Genomic DNA, 21,601 nt, shown 5'->3' on the forward strand with positions numbered 1-21,601 from the left:
GAGCAATACAGAGTTCCATGGCACTTTTGCCACAGAGGAGCTGTTCAAACACTTCTTCCCTCCAGAATCTCCCTCATTGGATCAAAATGACCAGGAGGATGGAGGATCAGTTTTAGCCACTGGCTCCAGCTACATCCCCTACGGATGGAGGCCGGAGCTCCCAGAGCTGAGGCCATGGATGAGGAAACTGGATTGCAGAAGTCACTGAGTTGTAAATGGTAACGCTATCAAAGACACTAGATTATATCTATCGCCGAGGCTAGTTTGGCCAGATTCAATGTTGGATAGTCTGCCTCGTAGCTTGAGACCATGCACATCTTGATCAGTGTACACTGCAATGTATTTCTGAACTAGTTGTAAATGTACTTAACAAATAAAGTGATTATGGATGCCACTCAACTATGGCCTAAGCTGTTGTAGGCTGAACCAATACTTACCGTACTACACACTGATAGCCTAAAACTTTGCCGTGTTTATCCATTTTAGTTGTCAAATTATGATTGCACATTTCATTATATGTCTCAGGAAACATGAAAACACAGCAGCAAATTATGTTCAAATTGAATTAACATTTCTCCTCAACAATGCAGGTTGTCCAGATGTGATCAGAATGATATCATGTGATCAGATTATGTCACTGTCCAGTTCCCTGAACATGATGCAAATATCAAGGTTTTCTATAGCTTCTTGAGTTTTCACAAAGAGGAAAACTGTTAATTGTGTACAATTAACACATGAGACCAGGGTACAAACAAACATTTATGTGATTCAAGTAACTGAAAATTATAATATACAGGTTAAACTGTTACTCAAATGTTGGGCTGTTTAACAATAGCTAGACATTGTAGAATCCTGATTTGTGGACTCTTGATCTTGGAGTGTAAAGCTTACAGCAAATACTATCAGAGCTACAGAAAATGCACACTGGCACACTGGTTCAGTCTCACATAAGATAACAGGTTATGACACACACACACACACACACACACACACACACACACACCAAAATGCCGCTTTGCATCAAGTTAGAAACTTCAACAATACTCTTTGTTTTCCCACTGCTCATACAGGAAGCTGTTAAGGTTGCTGTGTCAGTGCTGATGGAGCAGCGGAGGTGAGGAGGGCCGTGGCTGTAGAGCCTCCAGATGGGTTTCCCTCATTGGGCATTGGCTGTCATCCTGTACAGAATCTGGGGCACAGAGATAGGAAGAAAAAAAATCTGATTTACAATAGAGTGTTACCAATCCAACATATCGAGCCACAAGGGAACGTTGGTGTAGTGAGCGGGGCTAGTGGCCTGTGTCTGTGTGCGAAAGTGAGAGAGCTAGCTGCGTAGTTCAGTATCCTCGTGGAGAAAGAGAGAAAAGGCTGGAAATGGCAGCGGTTGATCGTACTACCCGTCCCCAACTTGTGGCGAAGCAGGGCGCTCAAAGTAAAATATGGCAGTATTTTGCCTACAAAGCCCATGATAAAGGTAAACCTGAAGATTTTACTTACATTTGCAAAAGATGTTTAAAAGTTTGTGTTGCCAATGGAGGCAACACATCCAATTTACCAAAGCATCTATCTGACAACCATCCCGATCTCTACAAGGAATTCAAAGGTGTGATAATAACAGATACATACATGATAAGAGTGTATTTGTGCACACAGTTTAAAGCTGGAAGTGTAGTTTTGTCATAAAAATTTGAATCTTTGAAACGTCAAAGAGTAACAAGAGTGTATTCATGTCTCATTGGTCCTAAAAAAATAAGAGCCTGCATTGAAGAAGGTACTAGCCGAAACTGTTAAAAAACGAATATAATGAGAACATAAAAGGTCTTGGAAAACATATTTCTTCTTTGAGCATGAACCACTTTCTCCACTGAAGACATTTGATTGGTTTTCACGCACCAAACAAAGCAAAGATGAGCACGGTGATTTCTCCTATAGACCTAAAATAAATTATAAAATAGAAGTGCATCAGGTAGCACAAATGAACACAAAAGGCTTATATAATACATACAGCTTCTGCAAAGCATTTCAAGCTTGTAAGCTGTTTCTCAGGCAGGCCGAGGAAGAGGCAGGCTGTGATTTTGTGAAGATATGTTAACTTTACGTTTCAGTTTTTTCCAAGGTACTAAAGCTTGTATCAGTATTGAGGTCAAAATGAACACCTCAAAAAACATGTTTAGTGTTTCTGATCGCTTTAAAAGCAAAATACAAAATGGAGGACTGGCCACTCTGTTAAGAGAAAGCTGGCCTTATCAATGATGGCTGAACCTGCTGCAAAAATATTTTCTTTAGCACCAGTCACTAAGAGGAAATGTATCTCCAAAGAGTGTGCAGTTTACTGACATCATGTTAAATAAATTCTGGATATTGAAGTCCTCAAAATTCACCTCTCGCTGCCATTTGAGGCCGCCAACGTGTGAAATTGCCAAGTGCAACCTGAAGGATAGGCACAGCCATAACCATAACCCTCATAACAGTGTTATTGAGTGGCATCTTATTAGGGAACCGTCTTACCTGTCGCTAGGTTGCACACCACCAGGATGGAGTTGGTGACTGTAACAGTCGAGATAGACAGAGAAAGAGAGAGAGGAAGAGGGAGAAAGAGAGAATGAGAAAGAGAGAGAAACAGAGAGAGGGAGAGGTTGAAGGCAAACAGAGAAACAGGCGAGCCAGAGAAATGGAAAGAGATTTATGGAGAGAGGGGAGAGAGACTCATGCAGAGCCTTTTAATTTAGGAGCGTCTTTCATTCTTCAGCCTGAATGATATGACGTGTGTGTGTGTGTCTGTGTGTGTGTGTGTGTGTGTGTGTGTGTGTGTGTGTGTGTGTCTGTGTGTGTGTGTCTGTGTGTGTGTCTGTGTGTGTCTGTGTGTGTGTGTGCGTGTGTGTGTGTGTGTGTGTAAAGAATGAAGCATTCTGTATTCATAGAGAGACAATGTGAGTCTGTGCATTTGTGACAGTGGAATGTGCTTACGTATGTGTCTTTGTGTGCCTCTGTGTTAGTGTGTGTGCATGCGTGAGTACATGTACGTGCATATACATACATGCATTTTATATGAGCGTATGAATCAATGTTTACATGTGATGTGTTTTTGATTTTCAGTGTAGTAATCTGCTTATGTCTAAGGAGGGTAGCAGAGCACAGGAGGTGAATGTGTCTGGTGTGTGTGTGTGTTTGTGTGTGTGTGTGTGTGTGTGTGTGTGTGTGCGTGTGCGTGCTCATGCGTGTATGTGTATGTGTCACTTAAGATGTCTGCTCATGTCTCCGTGGAGCAACAGAGCCACAGGAGGTAAGCGCTGAGAGGCTGAAGGCAGAGAAAAGGAAAAGAGTCAGTTTTCTCTATTCTCTCTCCCTCTATCACTTCTCTCTCCCTGTCTTCATTTTTCTCTCCGTCTTTTCATCTGAACCATCTGAGAGCTAGTGTCGAAAGTACTGTGAGATGACTTGTAAATTAAAAGTTGAACAACTGAGATGTGATGGGGAAATGTGTGTGTGTGAGTGTGTGTGTGTGTGTGTGTATACACATACACACACACACACTAAGCCTAAAATTGCACTTAATAGTTCATCAAATGAAGGTGTTCAGAGCACAGAAATTCGGCCATGGACAAATTAAATGGGATGAGAAAATGGATTCTGCCTTCATCAGCCCTCTGTCTGTCTGACTAATGATTTTAATGTCCTCAAATCAGTGTTTCCCAAACTAACGGTCAGGACACAAAATGGGTTGCAGACTGATGGGTGTCATATTGTGTGCATATATTAGCTAGTATTCGATTGCCTTTGTACTTATGAGTGACACAGAGGACGATACATTGTTATGCAAGGTCTAAGCTGTGGGTTTACTGAAATGATTTATGAAAACCATTCACCAGCTCTGGAACAGATGTTGAAATTGCCCTTCACTGTGAAACATTTGTTGAGGGAATTGTTGTGTCACTCATACGCAGACACTCTGTGTTAGTTTCTATTACTTGCACCAACACACAAAACACACACACACACACACCTATATTCTGTCACGACAAGTGGCATGGTGACATGACTCATGAATCCTGACTGTGTCAAGTGTCAAATTGCCTTTAACTAAAGAGCAGTCTCTCCCTCTCTCTCTCTCACGCACACATTTCCTGTCACTCTCTTGTTCTCTCACTCTTTATGTCTCTCTCTTTCTCACTCTCTCTCTCTCTCTCTCTCTCTCTCTCTCTCTCTCTCACACTCACTCACACACACACAAACACATGCAAATACACAAACACTCCTACTACCTTACAAGTCTGTAACAGAAGCCATTTAAAAAAGTGTTGTGTTGAGGAACATGTATGGGGGGGGGGCGAAGGGGAAAAGAGGCAGAAAAATCCTCTGTCAGAGATGGAGAAGAGTCTCTGTGATCACTGCTCCCTCTGTGTGGAGTAGCCCGGAGAAATTTGAGGAACTAGTCTTTCTCACTGAGAACAAAACTTTTGTTAGAAATATGAAAGATAAACCCATTGGGAGTTGTCAGATATGATTTCTGGAATAGAAGTGTGCTATTGTTTCTGCTTTTTTTCTCTCTTTCTTTCTTTCTCTCTCTCTCCCTCCCCTTAGGTCTACATTGTCCAACTAATTACCTTATCTCTCTCGCTTTCCTTCCTTCTCCCCATGTTATCTCCTCCTCGCCTATCCTCCCCTTTATCCTCACCTCTCTCTCTCTTGTCTGCAGATTGCAAATGTACAATGTGTGCTCACATTTTTACAGGTGCACTGAGATTCTGCAATAAAATGTTTGATGTTATAGCGTATTTTTATGTGGTCTGTAAATTTATGAACTGTTGCTTTCTTGGCCAGGTCTCCCTTGTCAAGGGGGACTTTTGTCTTAAATTAGTGGGAATTACCTGGTGAAATTAAAAGATTGTTAATAAAGTTGTTGAAACCAAGGGAGAAGATTAACACAATCTTGTGTAATGCTAGCCAAAGTTGTGCAGCAGGCTCTGAACACACACACACACACACATACACACACACACTTAATAAAGTTGTTGAAACCAAGGGAGAAGATTAACACAATGTTATCCAAAGTTGTGCAATGCTAGCCAAAGTTGTGCAGCAGGCTCTGAACACATGTACGCACGCACACACACACACACACACACGCACACACACACACACACACACACTCACACACACAAAACCATGCACGTAATCACCCACCCTCTCCCATGAATTATGATTAATAAGATAGTGAATTGTGTGTGGAGGTTGAACCATTTGCGGAGCAACCTTGGCTTGTGGTTGCTATGTTACCACATTATGTTACTTGGTGATAAGGCTGCTGGACAAAGCATCCTCCTCTCCTTCCAAGTCACCAATCTGGGCTTCAAAATTCACGCCTGACTTTTGATGTCCACACAAAATACCCCTGAAAAGCTTCCTTCTACCATCTCAAGAATATTTCCAAGCTCTGTCCCATTCTAACCCCAGCAGACTCAGAGAAACTGGTCCATGCCTTTGTCTCCTCAAGGCTGGATGACTGTAACAGACTCCTCATTGGGACTCAGTGGGACAAGTGATGAGTTTGCACACACCGACACATCACACCCATCCTGGCTTCACTGCATTGGCTCCCTGTCTCCTTCAGGATCAGATTCAAAACCCTTCTCATGACTTTACAGTTCATTCATGAAACTGCCTTAGCCTAACTCAAGGAATCTCTTCCCTGCAAGCTTCCATTTGCGCCGTCTGGTCAAACAATAGCCTGCTCTTCCAAGCCCTCAAGATTTAGCTCCACACCATGTGGGACCAGACTTTCAGTGTGGCTGCATCTCGCTTAGGGAATGAACTGTCTGACCAACCTCAGACTCTGGGGACTTTTGAAAAAGGCCTAAAAATCATCTTTACAGGGCATCTTGGTGGTTCTGGTGGTGTGCCATGTGGGCTCAGTGTCCTGAGTTTGAATCCGGCCTTGGACCTCTGTTGCATGTCATCCCCCCTCTCTCCTCACACTTTCCTGTCTCTCTTCACTGCAGGCTAGTAAAGGAAAAAAATGCCCCAAAAAATATCTTAAAAAAAAAAAAAGTTGTCTTTGTGGGAAGGCATTTCTGTGAATTAGTATATAGCCACTTTTCATTTCATTTTCTTTTCTGTTGTTTTTTGTGCCTTTAATTTTTTTTTTTTCCTGCAGCACTTTGAGTTAAATGCACTATAAATAAAATGCACAATGATCATAATAATAACAATAATGAAAATAATAATAATAGTTTCTAAAAACAGTTTCCAAAATGTTTTACACAGAAAAAGATAAAGCACAAAAGAGAGACAGTAATAGAAAACACAGGGCAACAACACATGATAAAAACAATGACTTAAAGGCCAGTCTATAAAACTGTGTCATGATGATTTTATAGAAGGCACTGACCTGGTTGGTCTAATTTCCTCTGGCAGGCCGTTCCACAGTACAGGGCCTCTGATGGCAAACGCCCGATCACCTTTTGTTTTGAGTCTAGACTGAGGAGCAGCCAGCAGATCTGCCTGAGGATCTCAGGCTGCGTTCTGGCTCATATGGGATTAAAATGTAGCTAGGCACCAGACCCAGGCTTGCTTAAAAGTGAGCAGTATGTTGAAGTCAATTCTGAAAGTGACAGCTAACCAGTATAGGGAAGCAAGGATTGGAGTAATGTGGTCTCAACGTTTGGTGCCTGTTAAAAAGCCTAGCTGCATTCTGTATGAGCTGCAGGCGTGAGAGGGACTTCTGACTGAGGCAGGGATAGAGGGAGTTGCAGTAGTCGACAAGACAAGAGAAGATAAAGGCATGGATGACCTTTTCCAGGTCTGTGGAAGATAAGAATGGTTTGATTTTGGATATATTTCTCTGGTGAAAGAAACAGGACTGCAGTGCCCTCTTCATCTGCTCGTCAAAGCTTAGATTGCTGTCAAAATACACCAGTAAATTTCTGGCCATTGGCGTCACATTTGAAGATAGGCTACATAGTTTATTTAGGATTTAGATAGTTGAGCTAGGGGGACGTAAAAGAACAATTTCTGCTTTATTGTGGTTTGAGAAACCCAGCACTCAATATCTGGGAGGCACTGAACGCAGTTTGGGTTGCCAGGTTTGAGAGTGTAGCAGTGAAAAGAGACGTGCTTTTAAATAGTTTGACCAAGCATGTACAGTACAAGGAAAATAAGATGGGACCCTGCAGGTAGAATGTATCAACGATGATGATGATGATGATGATGAATTACCTATAGGGTGACAGTACCAAAGGCAGAGCTTAGGTCTAAAAGAATTAGAATAGCACAATCACCTGCATCTACTGCCAGTAAGAGGTCATTAGTGACTTTGAGCAGAGCAGCTACCTGCCAGCCTACCAGGATGACCTTCAGCTCCTATGGCTTGAAGGGATTTTACTGGCATGAAGTCATTTGTGAGGTGACAATGACATTTCCGTTGTTATTATAAAAGAACTGTATGCTCAACTCCAAGGGTGCAGGTTGGGTACAGAAATACTGTATAGAGAAGGAATGTTCACAGGACTATTCTTAAACGCTTTTGTATTGCAGCGATCAATGAAACAATATTTCATGTAATGCCTGCTTCTTGTTAGCTGTAGATGTCAATAGAATTAAATAAACCAACAAAGGAAAGGCAAAGCTGCATCACCACCCCTCTTTGTTCAGTTTGAACAAATCACTAGCAGGTTATAGGCTGGTTGCAGTGGTAATAGGAGGTGAAGTGAATCTCTCTCTAGACTAATTGGCCTTGCTCCCCATCAGTGAACTCTCAGATCAAATTCCCATTGATTGGTCTTTCCCCATGTCCATGGCCAAAACAGCGCTTGTATTTAGACAAAGTGCTCTCACAGGGAGAGAGAAGGTGAGTGCATGACGCAGAAGCGGAGGCGGAGGAGGCAGAGATTGAGAGTGGGAGAAAGAAAGGAAGGGAGAAGGAGAGAGAAAAGCAGAGTGAGGAAGGTGAGGACATTTAGGAAGAGAGAATACAGAGTTACCATTACGTCTGTCTGTGTATATTAAAATCCTGTTACCACTGCAGTGGAGGGAAAGACATAGCTAGAGAGGTATGAGAGATAGTGGGAGGACAAGAGGGAGGTAGAGAAATGAAATAAGAAGGAGGTCTGCAGGGAGAGACTAGCTGGGAAGTTGTTCCTGAAAGCTCATTTTGCGCTCTCCCACCAGCTCTCAGTGCAAAGCGAAGCACGCTGCATTCTGAGGCTTTTGTCAATATGTTTGCCAGAGCGAGGGGCAGGCACATCTAGCCATGAAATACAAAAGCTGATGGAATCACAGAAAATATGCAAACAGGAACGAACTGTAGTTCTCATGCACCAGTCTGCAGTCTGGTCCAACTGGCCAACACTGTGTAGTTAACCTATTTGCCAGTGTGCTTGGTAATTCACAACACTCCCTCTCTTCCTCCCTCACTCCATTCTGCTCCTCTCCTGCTAGCATCTATACCCTAACTGTTTTCTATTTCACTGGTTTTCTCCTCTACCTTTCTTTCTCCTGTGCTCAACTCCCTATTTCCCATGCTTTTTGTTTTTCATTCTCAATCCCCCTCTGTCCTCCTGTTCATCACTCAAGCGACTCGCCTCTCGTACTGTACACAGTTCTCTCCCTCTCCTCTTGTTTCCTCCCATGTATTTCACCTATTTTCCCCTCCTTTCTTTTAATTTCCCTTCTCATCTCTATTCCTCTCCTCTTGTCTCCTCCAAGCTATCCCATCTTCTCTCTTCTCTTCTCTCCTCGTGCCCCTCTCTCCTTACCTCATATCCCCTTCTCTTTTGTTCTCCTCTCATCTTCTCTTCTCTCCTCTCCCCTCCTCTCCCACCTTCCTCTCCTTCCATCTTCTTTCATTTCCTCCGTCCCACTTCTCTCTCACCCTTTCCTCTTCTCTCCTCTCCCATCTCCTTCTCTCCTGTCCCATCTCCTCTTCTTTCTCCGTCACTTATCTAAAATATTCCTCATCTCTTTTTCCTCTCTCAGAGTGAGGACCTTCCCGAAGGAGTCGGCCGTACTGGGGAGGGAAACGGTTCGAGCGCTGATGTACTACGCCTTGAAGGTGTGGAGTGACATCGCGCCACTTAACTTCCACGAGGTGGCGGGCAGCGACGCCGACATTCAGATCGACTTCACAAAGGCCGACCACGACGACGGATACCCCTTTGACGGGCCGGGGGGCACCGTGGCGCATGCCTTTTTCCCCGGAGAGAGGTTCACAGCTGGGGACACACACTTTGATGATGATGAGGCCTGGACCTTCAGATCACCAGGTAAGGAATGATGCCTCGTTAACAATACTATCTCTGTGCCAGCAACATTTTTAGTTGGTGGCACCAGCAGATAATTTGGCAGCACCAGAGACTGGAGACAGGAGAAAATAGGCCTTAAGTGATTTTGTTAACTTCTAGTCTAATTCTATGTTCTTTAAATAAAGTTAATTCCATGTTGGCAGGTTAGATTGAAACGTACATAGGAGCACAGAATGCACAATAGTACGATCACGTTGATAAATTAGTAAATAAAAGTTTTTTTCAGATATCTACTCAATATTCCTTGCGTGCACCGATTGTGAAAAGTCAAGAGTTGTAATTGTAGTGTGCAGTAGAGTAGAGAACTTTCTCTAAGTAGCAGGCTAGCCGGCCCAGCAGAGCCATGTGTGCATGTGTCAATTTTGTGTGGAAGCCCAGGAGGAGTCGCTCATGGACGATGGAGCCTTTAGTAGCTGTGGAAGTTTTTTGTTCACTTGGAAAAGGAAGGACCAGCCATTACCAGCCTACAAAATTTAAGGTGGACAGTTGGAGCATTCCTGTTCTTTTCTCCAGTTGCAACGAACTGACCAAAAAAGAACAGACACAGACAGTGAAACGGACTAAACAAGGATCGCCTGTGATCACATAAACATGCTGTTGTTGCTCTGTTGAGTGAAGAGGCTTTTTCCAGGCACACTGCACCTGAGCCACATACAGGCCTACACCATTATTATTTTGGGGTGGGATTCTGGGAGGTGTGTGAGAGAGTGTGTGTGTCTGTGGGCCCACTTAGATAGATAGATAGATAGATAGATAGATAGATAGATAGATAGATATAGGCTGAGTTATTAATGAAGCCTGAAGTAATTGTTTGTTGTTTGACTCTTTATCAACAGTAAATGCTAAAGTTGCTTGTATAGTATTTTCAGTTCATAGTTACATAAGTTGTAGACATGGTTTCCATTCTCTCCTAATACATCATCTCTTCCATTCATATTTACCACTTTGATGGATTATTCATGTCGCTCAATTCATAACCGTGTTATTTTCAACAGCCCTTGAATGCAGCTTTCAGGACATACAGGTATAAATTTCTGTACACTTAAAATGTTTTTCCAAGTTTATTTAATTGTCAAGATGTATTTTCAACCTAAGGCAGTGTGTGAGTAATTTGGTTTTATCCATAATTTATTCAGCATTACAGCTTTTGGGAATATTCAAGGAAAAACAGAGAAAAAAAATACTTTGTTTTTATATAAACCCAAGGCAGATAATTATAATACAAAACTGTTTTTAACCTGTTTTTAACACATTATTATTAACCTGTGACTGTCATTACCAACCCTACTTTGTTTTTACTACATTTGGGCCAGCTGCATATAGGCTGTTTGGCCTGTCCCAAAGTGAAACTCATTTATTCAATGACTTTCTGCTGTGGGCTTTGTCGGCTAATACATTGGTTTACTGCCATTTTAACTCTAGTTAGCAGATGAAATGATCTGGCTAAATTGCATTCATCAGACAATTTACAAAGACCTTGATTACCCACCAAGAGAGACCAGTGGGTTTGAAGTGACAGCAGCTCTGAATGGAACTCCACCAGCTCTGCCTTTCTAAAATGGACTAGCCTTTATCAGAAATAGCCTTAAATCTTTGACAGCTTAGTAACGCACAAAATACTGCATCTTTTTTTCTTATGGATCTGATGTTGAACTGAACTGACTTGGCTGGGTTTCCTGTTCACTCTGGTGGGGCCAAAGAAAATTTTTTGGCACAACTGTAAAAAGTTGCAAAATATGACCAAATGGTCACACTCTGGAGAGAATCATCCTTCCCTTTCTCCCTGCTCCCCTTCCCTTCTTTCAAAAAGAAAGGAGGTGGTGAGTGAGTGAGGGAGGGAGGGAGGGAGGGAGGGAGTCATTCTAAGTCCACTCACCCATGAAAACGGGAACAGAGAGAAGGATGGAGTGATGTGATCTAGTCACACAGAATATCTATTCAAATAGATGCTGCCTCAGTCCAGTCATACAGATTATAACATTAATCGTTAACTCTCCTTTTTTCTGACTTGCTTTGCTATCTTCTTCCTTTCATCTGAATGACTGGACTTAAAACCACCCCCTCCCTCCCATGCTTGCCACCTCCCTCCTTCCCTTCTTTTTGAAATACGGAAGGAGAGCAGAGGAGAGAGTGAAGGGTGATGAGGTAGCAAAGGATGGAGAGAGGGGGGGATGCTCTGAGAAAGATTTGGCCAAAACATCTCTGACAGGCTTCCAAAGTAGGCTAAAAGATGAAGAGTCTTAGGCAGGAAATGCCTAGAATAGTTAAAGACAAGGGAGAGAGCCTGAAAACAGTTTTGAGTTTCCACAGTCTAAGGCTGATACACCCAAAACTAGAACGCCAGCTGTCAAACTTTGGACCAAAGCTGTGCTTCTACCCTTTGTTCGTGTTCCAAATTCCAAAAGATGTTTAATTAATTGGAATAATGAATATAGTATACTGTTGACTTAGATAATCAAAGTAGTGACTAAACCGGGGGCTGTTGTCAGCGCTTGTTATAAGACTGAGAATCCTTTGTTCCGTTCCTTCCAAATACCAAATACCATTGTTTTACCATTGACAGCACTCCAATTCACCTTACAATGAAATTCACAAATGTTTGGAAAGTTGAGTCAAAATATGAAATGAGTAAGTCTGTTCCAAAGTTTGAAACAAGAGAAGCATCGTCATTGCTTTTCCATCAACATAATAATTAATAAAATGGTAACACTTTATAATAACCATCATTAATAAATGATTGTTTGTTAACAGTAAAATAACTATTAACTAAAGTTTAATTAACTATCAATTTACCATTTATTAATGATGGTTATTATAAAGTGTTACCAATAAAATTCCTGTTGTTGGGTGAAACACATATTCCATTTTTTTTTTTTATGAACTAAGGAAATACATGATGTTGATATTGATATATGTATTTTTGAATCTAGTTTTGCAATTTTTGAACAGGATTCATGAGTTAAAGGTGAAGCGTACATTTCAACCCATGAGGGTCTTTATCAGGTCTTCATGAGATAAAGAGTATTTTAAAAAAAAGATTGTCAAATTAAAGTTGTAAGGCTTTACCTGATAGTAAAATGTAAAAGACCAACAGTCTCCAGCTTTTTGCTTGTATGTGATTGGTTCTCGTGCTGTGACCATCATGTTCATTTGCATAATATTAAACAGTTTTAAGTTTTCTCATCACGTCAAGGGCCTGGTTCGCATCACCACCTATCTCATCATGTTGTGTGCCCCGGTATTTACTTGTCATAGTCAGTGAACGGAGGAAAAAAATACTTTGTGAAATTAGATGTAAAAGCTCCAACAAACGTTTGATGAGTCCAAAAGTTCAGTCTCTTTTTCAATTGAAGAGCTTGACGTAACACTTCCTGATATCACAGATCATAAAAGTCTTGTTTCTCTTGTTTCCATATCAGGAAGAAAGTTGGTATGTGTCCCAAGTATCAGTGCAGATCAGATGAATAATGTGAATTAGTTTTAGGATGGATTTTTACTGTACTCTATACCAGTCAGGCTCATATAGTTATCAAGAATAGTAAATTAATTATGATTTAGGGTGCACTTTCATCACTATGTCCACCGGATAAGCTCATATGGAAACATTATATCAGGTTATTAGAAATATGTACGATTTTTTTTAGTGCGGATTTGCATTTTAATCTCCACAGGACGGGCAAAAATAAAGATATGATCCTCCATGACATTTGCACCTCATGTTTGAGATTAAAACCCCAGGATGAAAGATGGAAGTTGTAGAGGGTGGAGGGGGGGTGTGGGTGTGAGGCAGACTAGCCCAGCTGGTGAGTGTGTGATGGGGCCAGAACCTGCCTGGGTCTCCCGCCTCTGCCCTGTCAAGGCTGTGAACCATATGTTACAGGACAGCAGCTCAATCTGCTCCAATTAGACCTCCCACCAGGCCACAGCAGTGGCAAGACAGGGGGCTGATGGGCCAGTGGCAGTCTATGTGTGTGTGTGTGTGTGTGTGTGTGTGAGGATGGGGCAGTGGTGGGGCAGGCAACAGCTGCATAGATGTGGTCTTGGTTAATGGGAATAGGGAGGTGAAGGAGGGAGGGGATGGAGGTGTGGAGAAGAGAGAAAAATGAAGTGGGACACAGAGGGGGTGTCAGAGGAATGACAAGTCTATATGACCACAATCTATTTCTCTCTCTATCTTCATAATCTGCCTCCACCATAATAATGTCATAGTAATAAACTTTATTATCATAGCACTTTCCACAACAGAGTTATTCATAGGTAATAACACATCCATTAGCCGGTAAGCTACACTATAAAAACGTCAGACAGGTAGTATACACTGGGTTACAGAGGAATAGAACAGATACATACAGTAGAAAAAAATCTATGTAAAAACTCTAACCACTTTTTATAAAATCTTAGCTGTAAAAAAGCAATGATTTTAAAGATTATGCTGATTTTGCCAGCCTAACTCAACCATACGTGAATCAATGATAATGACAGACTGATGTTTTAAGAGAAGAGAGAGTGAAAAGATGGAAGTTGCTGTATTCTATGAATCATTTTACCCTGTTATCACTTCTTCTGTTCTCAAGGTCACTTCATTCATTCACACTGATGATGAATCCCTCATGAGTGAAATGTGTATACATCAAATACACCAGACTATTTCATCTGTAAAACAAGCATAGACCTCTTCTACTTATAATTTTTGAATCTTCTGAAGAAGACTCATCTCAAATGTCTTTAAAAAGGTCTTTTCTTGACTAATCAGCTCCCCAAAGTTTTCCCTAGCTGTATACCTGGTGAAATTCCCTCTTCTTCTGTACTTTGGGTTTGAAGCAGGTTAACCCACCTCCTGATTTTAATACTTTGCTTGCCCAGAGTTTACCCTTTCTCTTTGTTGACTACCAGACTGAGACTAGCAGATTGAAGCACTGAGGCAGAGGGAAGCAAGTTAATTAAACAACACTTAATTTCTTTAAGTCACACTCTGTCGGGCCCACCTTGCTGCTGTCTCACAGCCTGCTCCTCTGGCATCATCAGCTCGTCTCTAACTAAGATATTGTGTAAGCATTGTGTAAGCTGATGTCAATATCACCGTTTCTTTGTATTGTCTTGCTTGTAAGACAGGAGACTTTAAGTCCTGTCTGGCTTAGCTCTGTACCTATAGGTATCAGATTCCTAAATTGTTGTTCTTAGCAACTTTTTCAACAGCATGATAATCTCTTGAGAAGCTGTAAACTTGTTAGGTCAGCCCAGAAGCAGAAGGTAAAAAGTGAATGTTGGTGCTTCAGCAGATTGTGGAGCAATATAATCTTCTTAAGAAGAATGGACCTTATCAGAGGAATACGTAGCTGAGTAATTGCTTTTGCCAACTCCCCTCCCCCTTCCTCCAGTGCATTGTTCTCAGCAGGACCTTAAATCAGGGTCCTCCGAGGCCATCTTGTAATGTGCATAATTAGTGTTGAATTGAAACTTTTCATTTTGAAAACAGCGGAGCTAGCGGAATATTAAGCATCCCGTTTAGCAAACCAGTTCACCCCTGCTGTTTGATTGATACTTCAGATATCCATTTGAGTACATGAGAGGCGGGATCTTGGTGAGGTCAAATAAGTGGAGGTCTGGAATTGCTGTTTTTGCTTTTACAGGCTGCAGATTGCTCCTATTAATTATCACTCCACTGGTGGCCTGCTTTGGCAGACTGATTAGTATGACTAAAACAAAAGCCTCATTAAGCAGGTGTATTTTTCATGACATTCACAGTTTTTCTGTGTGCGTGTGTGTGTGTGCTCATGTGTGCGTGTCTGTGTGTGTATGCATGTGTGTGCATGCGTACGGGTGTGTGTATGTGTGTACTTATGTTTAACTGAGCAAGGGAAACAGTGGAGACACTTATTAGACAGACAACAAATGGGAGGCAGAGTGGAGAATGACAGGGTGTAAGAGAGACATTACTGCATTCTGTTATCATTCATATAAACTTGCTGTCAGATCATATCGTATATCATAAAATATCATATCATATCATATCATAGATCATTTCTTTGTGCTAGGTCCTTCAGGACCCACATAGTACTGCCATAGCACCACATTTCCAGGCTGAGCATGACAAAAGAGGTTAAAGTTATAACTGAAAAACTGTAGTAGAGCAGACAGCAATGAATTATACAAACACAATGCAAAACAGAAAACAGAACAAAACAGAAAACAACACTGTAGCAGCATCCAGCTACAATGAATAGCAATAGTAGCAGAATCCAGACACAACACACAGTCAGAATGGGTTTGACAATGCCAAGGGGAGAATTGAGTATCTGCTTAATTTTATAATGAGTAACATAATCCAGTAGAGCGCTCAAACTCAGTAATATAATCTACTTACTTTTCAGTTACTTCTCCTCCAAAATCAATTGAATATTAGGTTAACTGATCAATTTATATCAGTTTTCAAGTATGGAATTTGAATTGTGCCATCATCTGCAACCAGTATCTACCATTATTTATTATGATTATGATTATGATTATTATATATTATTTAAATTGTAATTCCCCTGAAAAATGTTCTGATTAGTCCAACAAGCAATAGAATCATTTTCAGAAATATCTGCAACACATTAGCATGCAACTTTAATGATTCACGTGTGGAAATTGAGCCTTTGCAGCAGCAAAAACTATCAGGATACAATAAAGAAAATTAGAAAATGAATAACAATATGGAAAGAGAGAGTCGTATAGCATTATGCAACTGACAATTTCAACACTAGAACATGTTCTGTCGGAAATCTTAGTGATGATGAGTCACAGATAGTTCTCCTTGTGCCACCTAGCTCCTCCTCCTTGTCCTCACTGATGCATCCCACAATACACAAGTCCTCAGAGAACGTTTGGAGGTGGCATGACTCAGAGTCAAATCTATTTTTTATTCAAGGATATCACAAAATGCAACAGTTCACAACCCCAGATAAACTCATCCACCCGCAACCCACCCCAGGACCCGTGGGACTAGAAGTGTACAATGATTGGACAATCAAGGACAAGCACAACAAATGGAGAAACATCATGGTGTGCTCAAATTTGTTTCAAAGGACACTGTTGTCACAAAAAAAAATTCCACTTACCGAAAAAAGACTATTTTCATCCACTGCTGCGCGAAACAGTGAGATTACGATATTCAGATACAAATCTGGTTTACGGCAATCACATACACACATTTGTCATTGCATCACCTGTCAACAGTCATCTCATGCATGCAGTCCACAGTAGGAAGCTGAGGGTTATATATCTGAGAATATGCTGTTATTAAATTATTTCAAATGTATTAATAAAATGGTTGCTTGCAGAGACGGTTGATATTGCCCTCAACTTACGTGAGTTGTCCTAAATAACAGTTCTGTTGTTGGGTAAACCTGAAAGTAGATTTTCTTCACAAAGGTGTGTCGATTGGCCACTTTCGCTGACTACACGTTTTACATGGTCGGAGCTGCCATCTTCAGCGTTATGGATTTTCCCATTCAAAACTGATAGAGTGCCCTGTCTCTATATATAATACTGTCTTTGGCCCGGTATGCAAATTGGAGGATGTCTAGTGAATTTTTCAAACAGGAGTCTGAGGTGCTCTACCTCTGCCTCTACCTCAGAGACGCCCCAACTCTGTTCTCACCTGGGTGGCGGAGAAGGAGTGGCTCAGGATGGGTGTGGGCTGCAGAGGCTGGGGTGAAGAGGCTGGGCTGGTAGGAGGGATGGATAGGGGGGCCAGCGTTGTGGTGTTGAACCTCGGTGGGAGGAATGTTGGGGGGCTGGTGTTGAGGGAAAACTGAGTAAGGAGTTGACCCCCCTTGCTGCAGTTTGTCTTCGCTCCTCTCCTAGTAGGTTTTTCTTTCCACACATCTCCATATATTCATTTTACATACATCTCTCCTGTACACAATAGACACACAGGCCATCCAGCCAAATTTGTAAAAGTCAGCATGGTTAACATCACAGCTAAACAGATTTTCTGCTGTATTTAGATTTGGTTTTAAGGGTGATCTAAAACCACATTGTTTGGATAGGAATGTAGGAAGACTGCCAGTGTGTTATCTATACATTTCAGGGAGAATACGGGGGAACACAACAGTTTGTTGCTCACTATCACAATGTGAACAACTGGCCCACCAAACAGGCAGGGAGTTTACATGATATAAGGAGTAGCTGTATAGGTGTACCTCCAATGGATAAACACACATAAACACATAGCCCAGGCAGGGTTGACTGAGCATACAAGATTTCTCAGGAAGGTATTCTTGTGCTGTGCATGGTTGCTATAGTGACCACAGACATTTAGCACTTGGACTGCCTGCTAAATTTTGCTGGCAGAACTCCTACCTGATGATACATGTCCTGCATATAAAGATAAGCTAATACAACTATTATCAATTTGCGTGTACCTTTACTGGTATGATTCCACTAAAAAAGTGCGGAAAAGTTTAAAAAATAAATAAATAAATAAATAAATAATATACAGTATATATAAAACAAATTATAAAATAAGAGCATTCAAGCCATAAAAAGCTAAGCATTCTGACAAATACTAATGAATGACAAATGACACTCAACTGCCAAACTAAGCTGGGGATTGGCAATTAATATAACTGCACACAAGCCTGGGAAATGTTAGACTGCAATATTTTGAGGATTCACATCAATTGGAAAGGATAGCCCTGGGCTAGCTGCGCTCCTGCTTCTTTCCATCTATGGTACAGCATTCTTATTAAAGTTTTAAAGTTTCCCAAGTGCTGGGGGCTATAGCGGTTACATCATACTGTATCAGAGCTTGAGGTACACACAGTAATTGTATATATCACTATGTAATAAACAAAGTCTACCTGGAGCTTTAGAGGCTCTGTGTGAACCAAGGTGTTTTCATCATACCGTATGAAGTCTGAGACCATAGATACAGCTGCTATACACAACAAATTCACCTTAAGTGTTGGAGGTTATGTACAGTATGCAGCAACTTTCCTTCCTTTCCTTTCATTGGCCTTTACATTTTCAACATAATGCTAAGATTTATCTCAGTCACAAAGGAACAGCCATAGCATCAATATACCATTATCAACCCTGTTTTATGGATACAATAGGTTGGCAGGTCATTGAAAATGTTTCAATACTAATATGTTTTTTAATAATTCAATACTAATGCCAGATCCCAAAAATTAAAAGTAGAAATCAGGGAAAATGTCTCTTCATGAGGTAGTATATAAAGAAGTAATCTTAGTATCAGTAAAAAAATAAAAAATAAAAAAATATGGAAATATGAGAAATAGAATATTTATACATTATGTACATGGTTCTCTGTTGTAACCCGACTAATTGCACTGATGGGAAGCTATGGATGTCACTAATACAGAGAAAATAAAAATGGCAATAATGATAATAAACAGAAACATTTACAGGTCTAGAGAACATTGCAATGGTTTCCAGAGTATAAATAGGTATAAATACATAACTATACAGGTTGGAGGGTGGGCAGGTTTCAGCCGTTGATCTTCACCAGTGACTGGATCACTTGCTATAGTCTGATCCAGACAGTTATGGAGGAGGTGAGGACAGACTCGGACCATCGTCTGTGGCAGGTTCAATTTCTTCAGCTTTTGCAGGAAGTAGATCCTCTGCTGAGCCTTTTTGGAGATGATGTTTTAGTCCAACTTAAGATTGTGGTGGTTTGAATGACTCCACTGTGGTTATTGCTATTGAGTCATTGTTGTGTTGTCGTGTTGTGTCCTGTCGTGTCCTGTCATGTCCTGTCCTGTCCTGTCCTGTCCTGTCCTGTCCTGTCGTCTTGTCTCGTCTCGTCTCGTCTCGTCTCGTCTCGTCTCGTCTCGTCTCCTGTGGTGGAAAGTACAAGTACACAAAAACACTACTCAATTATAGTAACTTGAGTAGATGTAATTAGTTACTTCCACCCTTGGTTGTTTCATGTTGTCAGCAAACTGAGGAGCTTTACAGAGGGGTCCTTGGAGGTGCAGTCATTGGTGTAGAGAGAGTAGAGCAGAGGAGAAGCTTGCAACCTTGTGGTGTACTAGTGCTGAGAGTCAGTGTGTGTGGTGTGTGCTTGCCCAGCCTCACATGCTGTCTCCTGTCTGTCAGGAAGCCAGTGATCCACTGACAGATGGGATCAGGCACGCTCAGCTGGAAAAACTTGGCCTATAGGATCTCTGGTATGATGGTGTTAAAGGGATAGTTTGGTTTTGGGGGGATTTAGCTATTTTTTCTACTTACCCAGAGTCAGATGAACTCGTGGATGCCATTTTAATGTCTCTGCATGCAGTTTGAAGGAATGGGAATGTTATCTTAGCTCAATTGTTGGAAGTCTACGAGATCAAGTTGCAGCTCCACTCAAAAGCAGGGAAGTACACCTGCTCAGTGTTTTCTGGTTCAAATAAATACAGTATAGCTCTGAAGCATACTGGTCTTCCTCAAAGTCTGACATGATTAGCCTATGGTAATTTTGTATCGCAAAGACCGATGGCTACGTGGCTAGGTAGATAGCTCCTGAATGGTTTGAGTTTACAAAACTGCACTCTTGCAAGAGAGCAGAGGTAGAACGTAATGGTACATTCAAGACAACTGGGAACTGGGAAACTTCCTACTTGGAATCTCCTACTTCCCATCTCAGAGCAATCAAGTGGTTGAGGTGGGAACGGTTGAAACAGCAAGCTCCGTTGCCTCTTGCTGTTAACAATGAGTCCAAATGGCGTATGTCAAAATATCTCCAAAAAACCATTTGTAGGCTCCACTGGCGAGTTAAACATGACAAAATTCCACCATTACGCACAGAGTTAGAGCGTTTTCACACCTGTAGTTTGTTTGCTTTGTTCCGAATCAGCAACTAATTAGTTACAATGTTGCAGTTAACCTTTGGTTTGGTTTCTTTTCACACAGCAATATTTCTAAGCGGACCAAGATTTGTAAACAAATGCTATGCGTGATCAAACTGGTCCCTCATTGGTCAGAGTTTTTGTGCGGGAATTCTGTACTTCCTGGAAAAAAAACAAAAATAAAACAAAACACAGGAAAACAATGGAGCATAGGCTTGCGCACCAGCAAGGACAGGTTACTGTCTTTGCTGTTATTCTCTGGTTTGTATACCAGTGTTTACTGCATGAGCAGAATATTCAATTTGAACGTGAATCAAGGCTGTGTCTCGAAAGCAATGTGTTGCTGCATTTGATTCGAAAAAGATGCGCTGTTTCCAGACACCTCTGTAGAAGGCGCGTTCTAATGAGCACCTACAGTGACATATTCACCCACCAATTTCTACTCAGAAGACGCATCAGTTAAGCTTGGTTTGGTTCTTTGGATCGGATTGCCTTCGCACTAGAAAGGAACCGCGCCAGAGTTCCTTTGGAAGCGGACTGAGACCACCCTCTCACCCTCTCTGCTTGTTTTGGTCCAAACCCGAGTGCAATTGCTGCGGGCATATAAGCCCAAACAAATCGAACTGGCACAACACTGCGTGGGTGCCAGTCCCTAGTCCTTGCATTAAAACCCTTGAGTTTGCTTCAGAAAAGAGCATGTTTTCCAGCTTGCCGCACAGGGAAGAGGCATAGAAGAAGAGTGGCAGCAATTTCTAAGATATCCATACGAAAACAACTAGGACAAGCAGCACAAAGGTGAGGTTTTATAATTTGTTGCAAATACTTTCACACAATGATTTACCCACCTAATAGAAAAGGGTTCAAGGAATCCAGAAAACCAGATTGGCAAAATTCGGTCTGTAAACCATGCCTACTTGTAGGCAAAGTTCCTGTACAACCAAAAACTCAAGGTTTTTAATGAAAGGACTTGGGACTGGCACCCAAGCAGTGTTGTGCCAGTCCCAACAGGGCTAATAGAAGACTATCCACTGAGCGGAAATGGTGTGGTGCTGCTGCTTTCCGGGCTGTGAATATAAATACGTTGGTTGGTCGCCATATTGTTTTCACAGACTGGCTTTTTTGGAGATATTTTGACAAACCCCATTTGGACTCATTGTTAGCATCAAGAGGCTAGCAACGGGAGCTCGCCATTTCAACCGACCACTGACTTGAGAGCCACTATTGCCTGTGGGTCTAAGTACTACAGGTATGTAAGAGACAAATATATAGGTCTAAAATTGCAGAACTTATCCTTTAATGTCGACAAACAGTATCCTTGCATAAGTTCCCGTGCTGTCAAGGTTATTCTAGACCGATGTTGACTGCTTCGTCCACGGACCTGTTGGCCCTGTAGGTCCAGGGGGTCCAGCAGAGAGTCTGTGATGTTTTTGAAGTGGGCCAGCACAAGTCTTTCAAAGGTCT

The 21,601-nt window shown here is 41.6% G+C and overlaps 1 protein-coding gene across 1 annotated transcript in view; it reads left to right on the forward strand.

Moving 5' to 3' along the window:
* The window catches only part of LOC139662473 (matrix metalloproteinase-17-like), an 85,106-nt gene that overhangs the window by 42,599 nt on the left and 20,906 nt on the right, over positions 1-21,601 (forward strand). The window contains exon 4 of the mRNA XM_071541165.1: positions 8,974-9,260. Within this exon, the coding sequence (XP_071397266.1) occupies positions 8,974-9,260 (287 nt within the window). The remainder of the gene's footprint in view (positions 1-8,973; positions 9,261-21,601) is intronic.

Source organism: Centroberyx affinis, unplaced genomic scaffold (assembly GCF_046629955.1).
Source record: "Centroberyx affinis isolate AG114_WGS23_722 - 3 ecotype Tasmania unplaced genomic scaffold, CSIRO-AGI_Caff_v1 ptg003805l_1, whole genome shotgun sequence".
NCBI lineage: Eukaryota > Metazoa > Chordata > Actinopteri > Beryciformes > Berycidae > Centroberyx > Centroberyx affinis.